The sequence below is a fragment of the Myodes glareolus genome, chromosome X (assembly GCF_982192425.1).
Source record: "Myodes glareolus chromosome X, mMyoGla1.1, whole genome shotgun sequence".
In the NCBI taxonomy this organism is placed as follows: Eukaryota; Metazoa; Chordata; class Mammalia; order Rodentia; family Cricetidae; genus Myodes; species Myodes glareolus.
In genome coordinates, this window is record NC_142053.1 from 136,442,245 (window position 1) to 136,456,002 (window position 13,758).

A 13,758-nucleotide genomic window follows, 5' to 3' on the forward strand; every position below is an offset into this window, starting at 1 on the left:
ATTAAATTAAGAATTAAAAGAAAAGCATTTGGTCAAATTTAGTAGTATGCACCTGTAATTCTAGTACTTGGGAAACAGAAATATTTTGAATTTGAGCCCAGTTCAGGGTTACAAAGAAAAGTAAAATGAAAAACAAAAAGATAGAATAAAATGAAAGAAACCTATCTGAAAAAAGGGGGTAGTGGAAATGTAGCTCAGAGGACGAGTGCTTACCTAGAGTACACAAAGCCCTCCATTTCTAACACCACCATCCTACCCTCAAAAAAGAAGAAATAAATTTTTAAGAAAATGTGGCTGTTTCACTGCTGCCCTATACCTCTGTTTAAGAATAATGAAACTAAGTGTAGTATACTTAGTAATTGTGAGGTAGGGGCTGGAGGGTGTCAATTTAGAAGCAAGAATTAGTAACATAAGACATCACAGACCAGCCAAATCTACACAGGAAGATCATATCTCAAAAATAAAAGAGGCAGCCGGGCATGATGGTGCATTCCTTTAATTCCAGCACTCAGGAGGCAGAGACAGGCATATCTTTGAAATTGGAGCCTAGCCTGGCCTACAGAGCCAGCTCTCCCAATAGCTGGTGTTATACAGAGAAACTGTCTCAAAAAACAAAACAGTAATAATAAAAAATTTAAAACTAAAATAAAATGGAGCCGGGTAGTAGTGGCACACGTCTTTAATCCCAGCACTTGGGAGGCAGAGGCAGGCAGATCTCTGTGAGTTCACGGCCAGCCTGGTCTACAAGAGCTAGTTCCAGGAGAGGCTCAAAAGCTATAGAAAAATCCCTGTCCCCCCCCCCCCCCAAAAATAAGTAAATAAACAGATGAATGGATGAAATGGGGTGGGGATTGCAAAAACATTATATTTTTTATATTAAATTATTAATATTAAATATTATTTAATATTAAGTTATTATATTAAATAACTTCTAACTTCTATGTGACCATACCTTGTGCTTGGTACCCGTTCTGGTCTGTTTCCCAGTCTTTGTATAGGAAATCAAGTCCTGGATGTTGTCCTTGAATTGCTGCAGCAGCAGTGCCGTGACAGGGCTGTCTTCACGATCCGGAATACTCACAGACATGAAGTAGTACTTGTACGATAGTTGAGTGGGTTTATTGGGAATCTCAAGCATTTCCACAACCTAAAATGATCCAAATCAGAAGGAAGTAAGCCCTAGTAGAATAAGAACCAGAGTACATTCTCCATCTTATACCAAGTGGAGTTTGGAATTATTTTTTAAAACTTAAGAAAAAATCTATTTTTAAAAACCATTCTTAGTAAGTATACAATGTGTCTTCTAAATATTAGCAGTGGCAAAAAAGAATGTAAAGAATAAAAGCAACAATAAACACAAGAAATGAGATAAATTATTGATGCTAATTTTGTTTTATTTTGTTTTTCGAGACAGGGTTTCGCTGTAGCTTTGGAGCTGTCCTGGAACTCACTCTGTAGATCAGGTTGGCCTCGAACTCACAGAGATCCATCTGTCTCTGCCTCCTGATTGCTGGGATTAAAGGTGCGCATCACCAATACCCAGATGGCATTAATTATTCTTGATATTCATATTTCTTATTATAAGCTGAAATAAAAATATACCTAAACCAAGTAGGTCTTCTAGAATGGTATCTATGTTTAATATTCCTTTTACCTTTCTTATCTGTGAAAAGACCCTAAAAATTCAATTACTGTAGCCAAGACAAATCGGAGAAAAAAAAACAACTACATCTCACTGGGAAACGTGCAAAAACAAATTTTCACTTTTGTATGTGAGGCAAGATCTCAGTGTAGCCCACGCTGGCTGGCCTTGAACTGCCTCCAACCTCCAAGTGCTAGAATTAAAGATGTGTTGCCACGACACCCAGCTAAACCCCAAGTTTATTGGAACTGAAAAATGTTGTTTGCTCTGGGGACAACATAAAAAAAAGCAGTGCTGAAATGGAATTAACCATGCCTAAATGCCTCCTCAGAATACCAGTGAGGATTCATGGGTTGTCTTTATTTTTGTGAAGGTCACACACTTTGGTATTTTTTCCTAGAAGTTAAACTGTATAGGCCTTCCTCTTAGCCACTGTGGCAGCTTAGAAATGTCAATATCGGGGCTGGAGAGATGGCTCAGTGGTTAAGAGTATTGCCTGCTCTTCCAAGGGTCCTGAGCTCAATTCCCAGCAACCACATGGTGGCTCATAACCATCTGTAGTGAGGCCTGGTGCCCTCTTCAGGCCTGCAGGCATACATGCAGGCAGATACTGTATACATAATAAATAAATAAATAAATAAATAAATAAATAAATAAATAAATAAAATGTCAATATCTACTTTAAAAAGACAGACTATGAGGACATTAAGTGGCATGATAAATCTATATACCCTTACTGAAATAGAGGGTACAACTATACACTTACCAAAATCAGTACCTTACAAAACTCAAGTCTGAGACAGCCCTGGTAGGTCAGGCCTTTAATCCAAGGTAGTTGGGAAGTTAGGGCAGGAAGATTACAAATGAGGATCGAGAGATAACTCAAGGTTAAGAGCACTGGGTCCAATTCACAGCACCTATATGGCAGCTCACAACTGTCTGCAACTCCAGACCCTCTTCTGGCTTCTATACACACATAGTACACAAACATACAAACATACAAACATATAAAGGTTGTGTTCAAGGCTAACTTGTACAAGTTAGTGAAGCCTTGTCTCAAAAAAAGAAAAAAAAAGTAAAATAGAGAGGTTCCGTGGTAAATCATTTGCCTGGCATGTGTGAACTGTGGAGTCAATCCCCAGCAGCACCCACTTAATAATAAACCTCATATACTAAAAAGCGCAGATTTTCATAGTATGTAATTAGATCACAACAGAGGTGACCAACAAATAGAAAGGGAGAAAAATAGAAATTATTTTTTTGTTTTGTTTTGTTTTCAAGACAGGGTTTCTCTGTGTAGCCTTGGCTGCCCTGGAACTCACTCTGTAGACCAGATCAGCCTCGAACTCACAGAGATCTGCCTGTCTCGGCCTCCTGAGTGCTGGGGTTAGAGGTGCGCCACCTCCACTACCAGTCCTTTTCTATTTTTAATGCTCACAGTAACAGTTAATTTTTTTCTACTTAAGTGACAAATCTAAAGGAAGTAGAGTAACCTGCAATCAGGTTTGATCTAAACCAAATTTTTTGTTTTGCTACTGGGACACTTGACACTAAAAGCTAGCTATTCATCAATGCTTACAAAATAAGGCCAGAAACTTAACAATATGCACCTACTTCAATTTTATTATGGGTGTGGCTGAGCCCAAAGCTCTGTGTAAATTGACAGTTTGGTTATTCATCATCACTACGTAGGCATGTAACACAAGCAACTCAACAAAAACTGAAACCACAGATAGCCCTTCAGTACATGTCAAACCTACTTCCATACACGAGGTTTTAAAATTCATAAAATGATAAAATTCATGTCAACAGTAGACTCATTAACCTACTACATCAATAGCTCAGCCAGTATCTGGTATCAATTTAAGATGGTATATTTAAAAGGTACAATGGAAAACTTTAAAAATTCATTCCTATTCTTTTCAATAAGAAATCCTAGATTAATATTTTCAAACACCTTAGTTTTATCACAAATACTTCTTTGTTGTACACAGAAACTTAAGTGTGAAAATGTATTTATGGTAAATTCTTAAAAATAATTCTTAACAAATTCAAAAAACTCAAAAAATTAGAAAATGATATGAAAAACCCAAGTTCTCAAAAAAAATCTAGGAAGAATGAACATATGAAAAGGAAGGAAGATGCCATCAACAAAATACAGTATGCCATCAATAAAGAAGAAAATAAAGCTACTTTAGCCAGTCTATACTTACACAAACTCATATTTAACTAAAACCAAGCAAGTGTGTCTGATACCAAACTCCTCCAAATCTTCATAATAGTTATAGTTAATTGCACTCAAATGCTTACATTTAACAAAAGAGATGCTTAATTCCAATCAGAAACTAAGACTTCCTTTTCTATCATGAACAAAGCCTCCCCAACAACTTGGGCCTAATAATGGCAGAGGTAGTAGGGTGAGAGACAGAGGCTATCTTACATTTCCCAGAAGAGTCTTGACTACTTTTCTGCCTTCATTTATATCCCCTGAGTTGAAAATCCCAATATGAACATCAGACACTAAGTAAAATTCATTTACAAATGAAATTAAACAAGACAGTTTTCTGAATACATCCAGACATATTAAACTTGTTCACTACCAAACATGCTTGACATACTTACAATGTAGTACTGTGGAAGGCGGGTGAGTTTAATAAACAGCTTATTCTTAGAAAGGTTTCCAATGGGATGCGTCGAATAGTTGGAAAGCTGCAATGTTTCAGTGGTTATTGTAGGCAGATGTTTTATAGATTGCTTGCAACGCTGTTGTCCAAGCCAAAACCTTAATTTAAAAGATAATCCACATCATAAAACCATAACTTTTTGGGTTAACTGTATACCACTAATTTCCAAATCAAATAAAACAAAAAAAATGACATTTAGTCAACGAACACATGAACAAATACGTTCATTTATATAGTTTTGTATTTGGCTGCTAGTTCTACTCATAGAATAAGAAATGTAAATTGTACTGTGAATAATTTGATGGGGGCAGATGAAGTATAAGCCTAAGATAAAAGCTATGGAATGGCAGATTCCCAATGCTTAAAGATAACGCAAACTAAAATCAATATCTTTCCTAAGAAACCTGAATAGAGCTTGGAGATAGAGGCACACACCTTTAATCCCAGGACTCAGGAGGCAGAAACAGGCAGATCTCTGTGAGTTTAAGGCCAGCCTGGTCTACAGAGTGAGTTCCAAGGCAACCATGAATACACAGAGAAAACCTGTCTCAGAAATTACACACACAAAAATACTATAAAGTGGGTAGAACACACGAGCTGTTTAGTGTCAAACAATCAGCCCTGAAAATGTGCATACATGTAAAAGTATATGGACTTAACTGGTTAGATTTAGGAATACAGATGTATATACATAAATGCATACAACAACAATTAGTGGGAAAAAGGAGCCAGAAATTTGAAGGGGATTGGGGCGGGATAAATGGGAAGGTTTGGAGGGTGGTATATTATAATATCAAAAATTAAATAAAAATTAATCTAAAGTTTCATAAAACAAAACAAGAAACAAGAATAAAAACTTTTTTTTCTCTCATCACTGTAGATGCTAGCCCCATATTTTATAAAAATTATGTGTAAAGTACCTGGCATTAACTCCCCTCTTTCCTTCCTCCTTTTCAAGTCAGACACTGGGTTTAACTTTGATGAGTTTACTATAGTATTTCTATAGATACTTATGTGACCACCCTTGTGGTCGATAACATATAATCAAATATGTAAAAATGATTAAGCTCTCGTTCAGACCCTTACTGGTCACAATGAGCTAAGTAGCACAAAAATATGACTTTCACAGCAGTACAGCAATGCCAAAGAGGCCAAACTATTGAAAGCAAACTCGCTCCATTTACTAAATAAGGTATAGGTCAGTTTGGGAAAAAGTGCTCTCAGAAAGAACTACATGTGGTACAAATGGTGTGCTAACCATGTGCATTGAAACTGTGTCAGAATATATAACATCTTGCGGGGGGGGGGGGGCCTGAGATCAAGTGAATACTATATTGCATCTTAAGGGTAGTTTGCCAATTCACACAAAAGTGAAATGGTCAGGGAGGGTTCCCTTTGCTTTCTTTTGTCTGTTTGTTTTGTTCTGACCATGTAGCCTAGTGAACCTGTAACTCACTATGTAGATTAAACTGGTCTCAGACTCACAGATCAGAATGTCTCTATTCCAGAGTCCGAAAAATGATTTTTCATCATTAAAACCCATTTGACATTTAATCATAACTTTTAAAGGATCAATTGAAGGAATTAAGATAAACACTAAAAATGTACCATCATTTGCCTCACTTTGGGCAAGAGTTGCAAATGGATATCCATGCCATTCAAAATCCTTCGAGACTGTTATATCTACTAATGTTATTAAAAAAAACAAATAAGCATAAAAGGCACACATACTCTCCATAAATTAACTCGCTCTCTCTGATTAGTTGTATCTGCTCATCTAGACATGGTACAAGCGAAAAACAAGCTCACTGCCACATTAAAAATCCTAAATAGCAAAGTGGTGGTGGCACACGCTTTTAATCCCAGGAGGCAGAGGCAAGTAAATCTCCTTGAGTTCAAGGCCAGTCTGAGCTACAGAGAGTTCAAGGACAGTCAGAGATACACAGAGAAACCCTGTCTTAAAAAACAAAACATACAAAAGTAATATTATTATACAACATAGTCTTTTAAAATATATGTGGAATTACTATTTCTTTTTCTTTTTTTCACTGGAACAAAGTTTTAACTAAGCATCCAATCCATAATCCCCTTATCTCAATATCTTGAGGGCTGGGATAGGAGGCTTTTACTTACATTCCTAAGCTTAGTATTTCGTCCTTGACTTTTTTTTTATGATTCTGCGAACCAAAAAATGTCTATGAGAGCTTTATACTAATTTCCTATAAATATTTTGAATGAAAACTGTGCAGCTTCTATAACTATTTCCCTAGGGCATGTATGTTTGATATTATTGGAGTATATGTAACTTTGTCTCTCAACTCAATACTAAAAAAATTGGGGTTTATATTCTGTATGTGAGTTGTTTGGGATTTTTGATTTGGTTTGGTCTTTTGGGGGATTAGAGCCCCCTCTATGTATGTCTGGCTGGCCTGGAACTCAATATGGAGACCAGGTTGAATTCGAATTCAGTATATGCCTGCCTCTGCCAAACACTAGAACTAGAGGCGTGTGCCATGATGCCCAGCTGTTTCTTTTATTAGAATCTGGTTTTGCTGCATAATACAAAAATATCCTATGAACCAGATGCTCAATATTATTAACAATTAAGGCAAAGTATGATATATTGTTATGAAGTACCTCCTTGGACTAAAGACAATAACAAGTGTAAAAAAAAAAGGAACCCTCAGATGCTAACTGAATGGCAAAGTGGCACAGCTACTTTGGAAAGCAGTTTGGGAATTTCTTTCAAAAGTCAAACATAGGGCTGGAGAGATGGCATAGAGGTTAAGAGCACTGCCTGCTCTTCCAAAGGTCCTGAGTTCAATTCCCAGCAACCACATGGTGGCTCACAACCATCTGTAATGAGGTCCTGGTGCCCTCTCCTGGCCTGCAGGCATGCACACAGACAGAATGCCATATACATTTTAAATAAATAAATAAATAATCACACATAATTTTTACTCTCTATATCAGCAATTCCACTGTTAAGTTTTGATCAAAGAGGAATGAAAATGTAAGATCACACAGAACTGTAGTTGAACAAAATGTTATTCAAATCAGCCAAGAAGTGGTAACAACTCAGTTTACTACACCCAGGCCAGACAATGGTGTTGCACGCCTTTAAACACCTTTAAATCCAGCACTTGGGAGGCAGAGGCAGGCAGATTTCTGTGAGTCGCAGGCCAACCTGGTCTACAAAGAGAATTCTAGGACAGACTCCAAAACTACAGAGAGGGCTGGAGAGATGGCTCAGAGGTTAAGAGCACTGGCAGCTCTTCTAGAGGTCCTGAGTTCAATTCCCAGCAACCACATGGTGGCTTCCAACCATCTGTAATGAGATCTGGCACCCTCCTCTGGTGTGTGGGCATACATGGAGGCAGAATGTTGTATACATAATAAATAATTATTAAAAAAACTACAGAGAAACCCTGTCTCGAAAAACAGAAAGAAAGGAAGAAAGAAAGAAGGAAGGAAGAAAGGAAAGAAGGAGAAGACAAGAAACCCTGTCTCAAGGAGAGAAAAAAAAAGTTTGTTAGAGCTGTCATAATGGAACCTTAGTGCAACCAGAGTGCAATCATCTCTAGTTTTGTTAACAGGGTTATTATTATGATTTTGAAACTAAATGACAGTGTTAGAGAAAAAAGGAACAACTCTTCTGATGCTGGGTTTGCTAAGATTCTGGATAAGTGCCAAGTAGTGGTGGCATGCACCTTTAATCCCAGCACTCGGAGGCAGATCTCTGTGAGTTCGAGGCCAGCCTGGTCTACAAAGCTAGTTCCAGGACAGGCTCCAAAGCTATACAGAGAAACCCTGTCTCGGGAAACAAAATAATTCTGGATAAGAACAAATAGCATTCAATTAGAGGATGTGGTATAAATATTAATTAAGTGATGTTTGAAGTGCTTGTCCAGAGAAAATATGGAGAGGAATGATAGTTTAGTGCCACAGCCCTCTGACTAACATTGGATCTAGAGGGATCTGATATGAAGACTGCCATCCTGGATGCATTCCAAGGCTATTTAAAGTCCAAGGAACCAAAAGATGTTCAAGTTTCATGTCATAAACTTTAAGGACAGTGACAGATTAAGACTAATGATGGAGAAGAAAATAAATCCTGTTAAGATAGGTTTCCCTTTCAGTCTTGAGCTACATTAAGTAAGCTTACTTAAGTTGCTGAATCCAAGGGATGATCCGCTTCATATCATCATTCACAGATTTTTCCATGTCCTCCAGAGTGGCCTGGTCTACAGAATAAAGAATTCAATGATTAACTTCTTACAAGACAAACAAAATCCTTATCTGTTTAAATGAAAATTTAAATGAAAAGTTTAATGAAACTTTTTTTTAAATGAAACTTTAATTTAAACTTTAAAAAAATTAAACTTTAAAAAAAGTTTTAAACTTTTTTAAAAAGTTTAAACTTTAAAAAAGTTTTAAACTTTTTTAAAAAGTTTAAACTTTAAAAAAAGTTTTTTAATTAAACTTTAAAAAAAGTTTAGTGAACTTTTTTTTAAATGAAAGTTTAAATGAAAATTATTTTTTAAGGCAGAAACCCATGTTGTAGTTGAGTGAGAAAATAAACTAAATCCATCAGGAGCTGTCAATCAACTTGCTTTTCCTCCTTCACATTTCACTGCCAAGAGCAAGTAGCAAACACATGAATAGTGCTTGGAACTTTGAAAGTTTTAACTATTTTATGAGTTAAATAGCATTTGCACCTTACACCTACTTAAAACTCATAAAATTACTAGACTTAGAATCTTAATTTAAAAAAGTGTAGCCTACTGAAATACTGCTTTTAACACCATACAAATGACCGAGAATACATAAGGAAAACCTCTTGCTCAAACAACTGGCTTTCTAAATGCCAATCCAAATTTTTAATGACAGTAGAAATATTAATAACGCACAAAATAATTTCAACTAACTCAATAAAAATCTAGAAAAATTGACAAATAAAAACCATTGTACTGTACTATGCCACAGCCTCGCCTCAATTCTTACACTGAAGTCCTTATCTTTAATGCAGTGCTATTTAAAGGCAGCTTTTGTGAAGTAGCTAGGTTTTTCAGAAGGGGTCATGAAGCGAGGACAATTAGTATCTCTATAGAGCAGTTTTCAACCTGTGGGTCACACCCTCTTTCAGATGGGGTCACTATCAGATATCCTGCATATCAGAAATTTATATTATAATTCATAGCAGTAGCAAAATGACAGCTATGAAGTAGTAATAAAAATAATTTTATGGTTGGGGGTCAACACAACATGAGGAACTACTATATTCAAGGTTCGCAGCATTAGGAAAATTGAGAACTATTGCTCTAAAGGAATAATGGAAAGGAGAGTGCACACCCCCTGGGAAGGACATGAAGAGAAGAGCCTAGGAGTCAGGAATGAAGCCCACACTAAAACTAACAGCACTAACACCTACATTAATATTGTACAGTCCCCACAACTGTGAGAAAATACTTTCTACTTATCTTGTTATAGCATCTTGATTTGCATACAAAAAAGTTTCTGCCTCTTTTCAATTGTATGTGGTTTTTTTTAAAAAAAAAATATGTACTATTAATGATTGAGAAAATAGCTAAAGAAAAGGTTTTGAGAAGCAAAAGGCACACAGAGGTATGTGAGCTGGTGCAACAGTGGCTGAGGCATGGCTGCAGCCAGCTGGTACAAGTCAGTAGTGGACCACAAGACCACCCTCCCAGCTAGAGGTGCTGTGCAGTATATTGTACCCTCGGGGCCAGCTGATCTTTTACTGCACTCCCTCTGACTCTTTGGTAATATCTCAGTGGAGACTCCTTATAGTCCACTTCTTGAGGAATAAGAAACTAAGTCATACACATGCATGCATCTCCATCCACATTGACCAAGCTAATTGCCAGAATGATTAGGGCTGCCTGATCTGCTCAGGAGAATATGGTATCAAGTAATTGGTCAAGTACAAGAAATAAGATCATAGTAGTATTCCTTTTCAGTGGATACAGGATAGGGAGTGGCAAGCATGATCTCAAAGCTGTGTTCAAAAGATCTGGAACACAGGGTTATTTATAACTTTGTGATTGCACCTACTACTGGTTCTTCCACTCTAGCAGCCCATTAATGGCAAGGAATTTACAGCCATATGTTAACTAATACACAGGATTTTTCATGGCTTTGATGAATTAGCTGTGTGCTTGTCTCCTTCCTGATGGAAGAAAAACCAAGCAAGAGGTCTCTATTTACCTAGGTCTCTAGTTCCAACCTGTATCAACGTGGAGCACCTTGTGCCTTCATGATAAAAATAAAGACCTCTGTGGAGGGCCGCAACCACATTCTCCATTACTTTAAGGGGCAGAGGCATACTGACCTCTGTGACTTCAAGGGACAGAGGTAGAGATTGACCTCTGTAACCTCAAGGTGTGGTAGTACACGCCTTTAATTCCAATGCCTGGGAGGCAGAGACAGATAGATCTCTGTGAGTTCAAGGTGTTGTAGCACACGCCTTTAATCCCAGCATTGAGGAGGCAGAGACAGTGGGACTATATGCGCATGTGCTTGGTAACTTTCCACTGCTGCGTCCCTGCCTACTCCCAAGGCATCATCTGGGTTGATGGGCAGTGGACCAATCCAAGAGTGACCCATCCGAAGCGAGGACTGTTTCCTATATAAGGGATGGGTTCCCCTCATTCTGGGTCTCCGCTTTGTAAGCTTATGCTCTCTCTCTCTCTCAAGACGCATTAAAGCTTTTCTGCAGAAGGATCCTAAGTGTGCCGCGTCATTCTTGCTGGCGAGACGGTAGTGCGGGACAGACCTCAATGACATTAGTTATAATTTTTTAATGAATTAATTTATTTTATAATTTCCCCTCCCTCCTCTCGTCACAGCCTCCTTCTCATCAATAGTCATAAAACTTTAATACTGGGTGTTCAACTAATTAACCTTAACTGCCTTATTGACCAGTTATGCCTTGGATCACTGCTTCCCTTAGGAGACATTTATGGTACCCTATCCCACATTGACTTTCTTTCTAAATCCCTATCATCGTTCTAATCCAGACAACTAGATGGTCAGCCATAGCATGATAAATACATAGCTTACTGCTTCTTAGATCAGTGACATTGTTCCCAAAGATGTCACCACTGTCGTTGTTGCCTCAAAGTGTACTACCCAGTTTGATGCAGTGACTCACCAGCTTCAAGGTCAGCAGCCTCCTACTGAGGTAGTTGGTGGACCTAGCCAAAGTGTTGTGAGCTGTGGGTAAGCTGCCTGACACAACAGCCATTGCTTGACTCATATGTCATCTGATGTATGCCAAATGTGCCCTTGTTCACTGATGCGTGAGGGAAGAGCTGGAGAAAGGAAAGTCAATGAGAAAATGGCTACCCTAGAGAAGATTATTTTGAAGCAAATAATGATGAGGGAAAGGATGAAGAATATTAACTAGATGATGTAATTGCAGTGCTTTTCTGGAATCACCGGCTGTTATATGGAACTATCTCTGTGGTATCTGGAGAAACAGAAGTGATGTTTTTATTTAAATGTGTATTATTGGCGGGGGGCAGATCTTTAAACAAACTACTGCCATATGCCATTATCTCTCACTAATATGCGATTCAAAGTCCTCTTTTCCATGAGCTGACAATATATTTTTAAAACTATACCTATTTAGCCAGGTTTGGATACAATTCTTTAACCCCAACTTGGAAAGCAGAGATCTCTAAGAATTCAAGGCATGCCTGGTCTACATAGCAAGTTCCAGGCCAGAGCTACATACCATCTCAAACAAATAAATAACAAAGTTGTTTACCTTTATAGATACATGACAGAATCAGAAAATTAATTAATTAATTAATTATTAATTAATTATTAATTGCGAATAGAAAACATGATTTCATATTCAGGAACATTGTTTTAGATGTCATAGAAAATGCTTTTGTTCCTAGTAAATATATCATTTGAGAACACCCATTCAGCAACAGAACAAGTAGGAAAACAAACTTTAGGGCTGGGAATATAGTCAGTTCAAACACTTGCCTAGAAGTCAAACTTTCATTTCTAAGTTTAGGCCAGAGAAAAAATCTTCCAGAGCTCCATATACCATACCAAGTCATTATACAGTTATACTGTCATGAGCATGTTCTCTAATCACAAATTAGATTAGCAATTCCTAGTAGTCATTTCTATGTCAGTTATTAGTAGTGAAATGGAAATTGAATTCCTGGACAAATAATGTAAAAACCATCAACCATCAAAGTTGTTATTTTTATATAATAAACAAATTTAACTTTTGATACAAATAAAAATTCAAATCAGACTTAAGAGTTCCAAGTAAAAGATATAAGGCAGTTCATTATTCCTTCCACACTTACTTTCAACACTGCACACACTACGCCTTCCTACACATTACAGCAATTCATTTTTATTTTGAATTTTTTTAAAAAAAACATTTTTCCTTGGGTGAGAGATGACTCGGAGTTAAGAGCAATTGTTGCTTTTGCATAACACCAGGGGTTCAATTCCCAAGACCCACATGGTGGTTCAAAGTCATTGGTAACAACAAGTTCCAGGGGATCTGATGCCCTCTTTGACCTCTGTGAATACCAGGCACGCATGTGGTGCACATACATATATGCAGGCAACACACACACACACACACACACACACAAACATAAATTCTTACATTGAGTGACTACATTTTGTAACTTACCAAGTCCATAAAGCATCAATTGGAACATTCCAGAATGCAAATCTACAAAAATCTGTAGGCACTCCGAATTACCACAGGGTTCCAATATGGGAACAATAAGAGCTGGAAGTGCAGTCTCTATGGAAGCTGAACAGTTGAGAATTAAAAATTATTTTTCAATCTGAATATTCTCACAAAATTATTTTGCAATGACTCTGAATATAGAAGCAAAGACCTAAATCTAAAGAGTGAAACTGAATCACAGTATCAATTAGTAGTAACTGAAAAGTCATTTTTCTAGTTGATTTGTGGAAGACATATTTAAAAAAACAGAAAGACAGAAAAATTAATTCAAAATACCATAAAAACAATTACTCCAATAAAAGACCAATCCCATCAGTTAATTGATTTACTTCCATTCAATATACTTGCTTTTAGAGATTTTAATTAGTAAAAAAGTGTCAAGAAAAAGTTTAATATATAAATTTTATTTATAGCTCAATAAGATTTCCAATGTAATTTTTGTTAAAAATTGGGGATTTTTGATATTGTTCTGATAGCAAAGAACTCGTGTTTTTCAAGAAACACTTAACAGCTATACAGCATTACATGGAATTTTTGTTCTCATTTGTATACCTAATTTTCAAATCCAAGATGAGATGAGAATGTAGACAATGACAGCCAAACTTCTAAAGCTGACAATACACTTAGTCTAAGAGTTTTGTGGTATTTCCTATTAACTTGTCCTTTATTCCCTCAAT

At 36.9% G+C, this 13,758-nt stretch overlaps 1 protein-coding gene across 2 annotated transcripts in view; it reads right to left on the bottom strand.

Annotated features, from left to right (window-relative positions):
• The window catches only part of Med14 (mediator complex subunit 14), a 93,477-nt gene that overhangs the window by 43,454 nt on the left and 36,265 nt on the right, over window positions 1-13,758 (bottom strand). For both annotated transcript variants that reach the window (XM_087902494.1, XM_087902493.1), the window contains exons 11-14: window positions 13,019-13,144; window positions 8,492-8,570; window positions 4,265-4,424; window positions 953-1,147 (exon numbers count right to left, since the gene is read on the bottom strand). In XM_087902494.1, coding sequence (XP_087758620.1) covers window positions 953-1,147; window positions 4,265-4,424; window positions 8,492-8,570; window positions 13,019-13,144 — 560 coding nt within the window. The remainder of the gene's footprint in view (window positions 1-952; window positions 1,148-4,264; window positions 4,425-8,491; window positions 8,571-13,018; window positions 13,145-13,758) is intronic.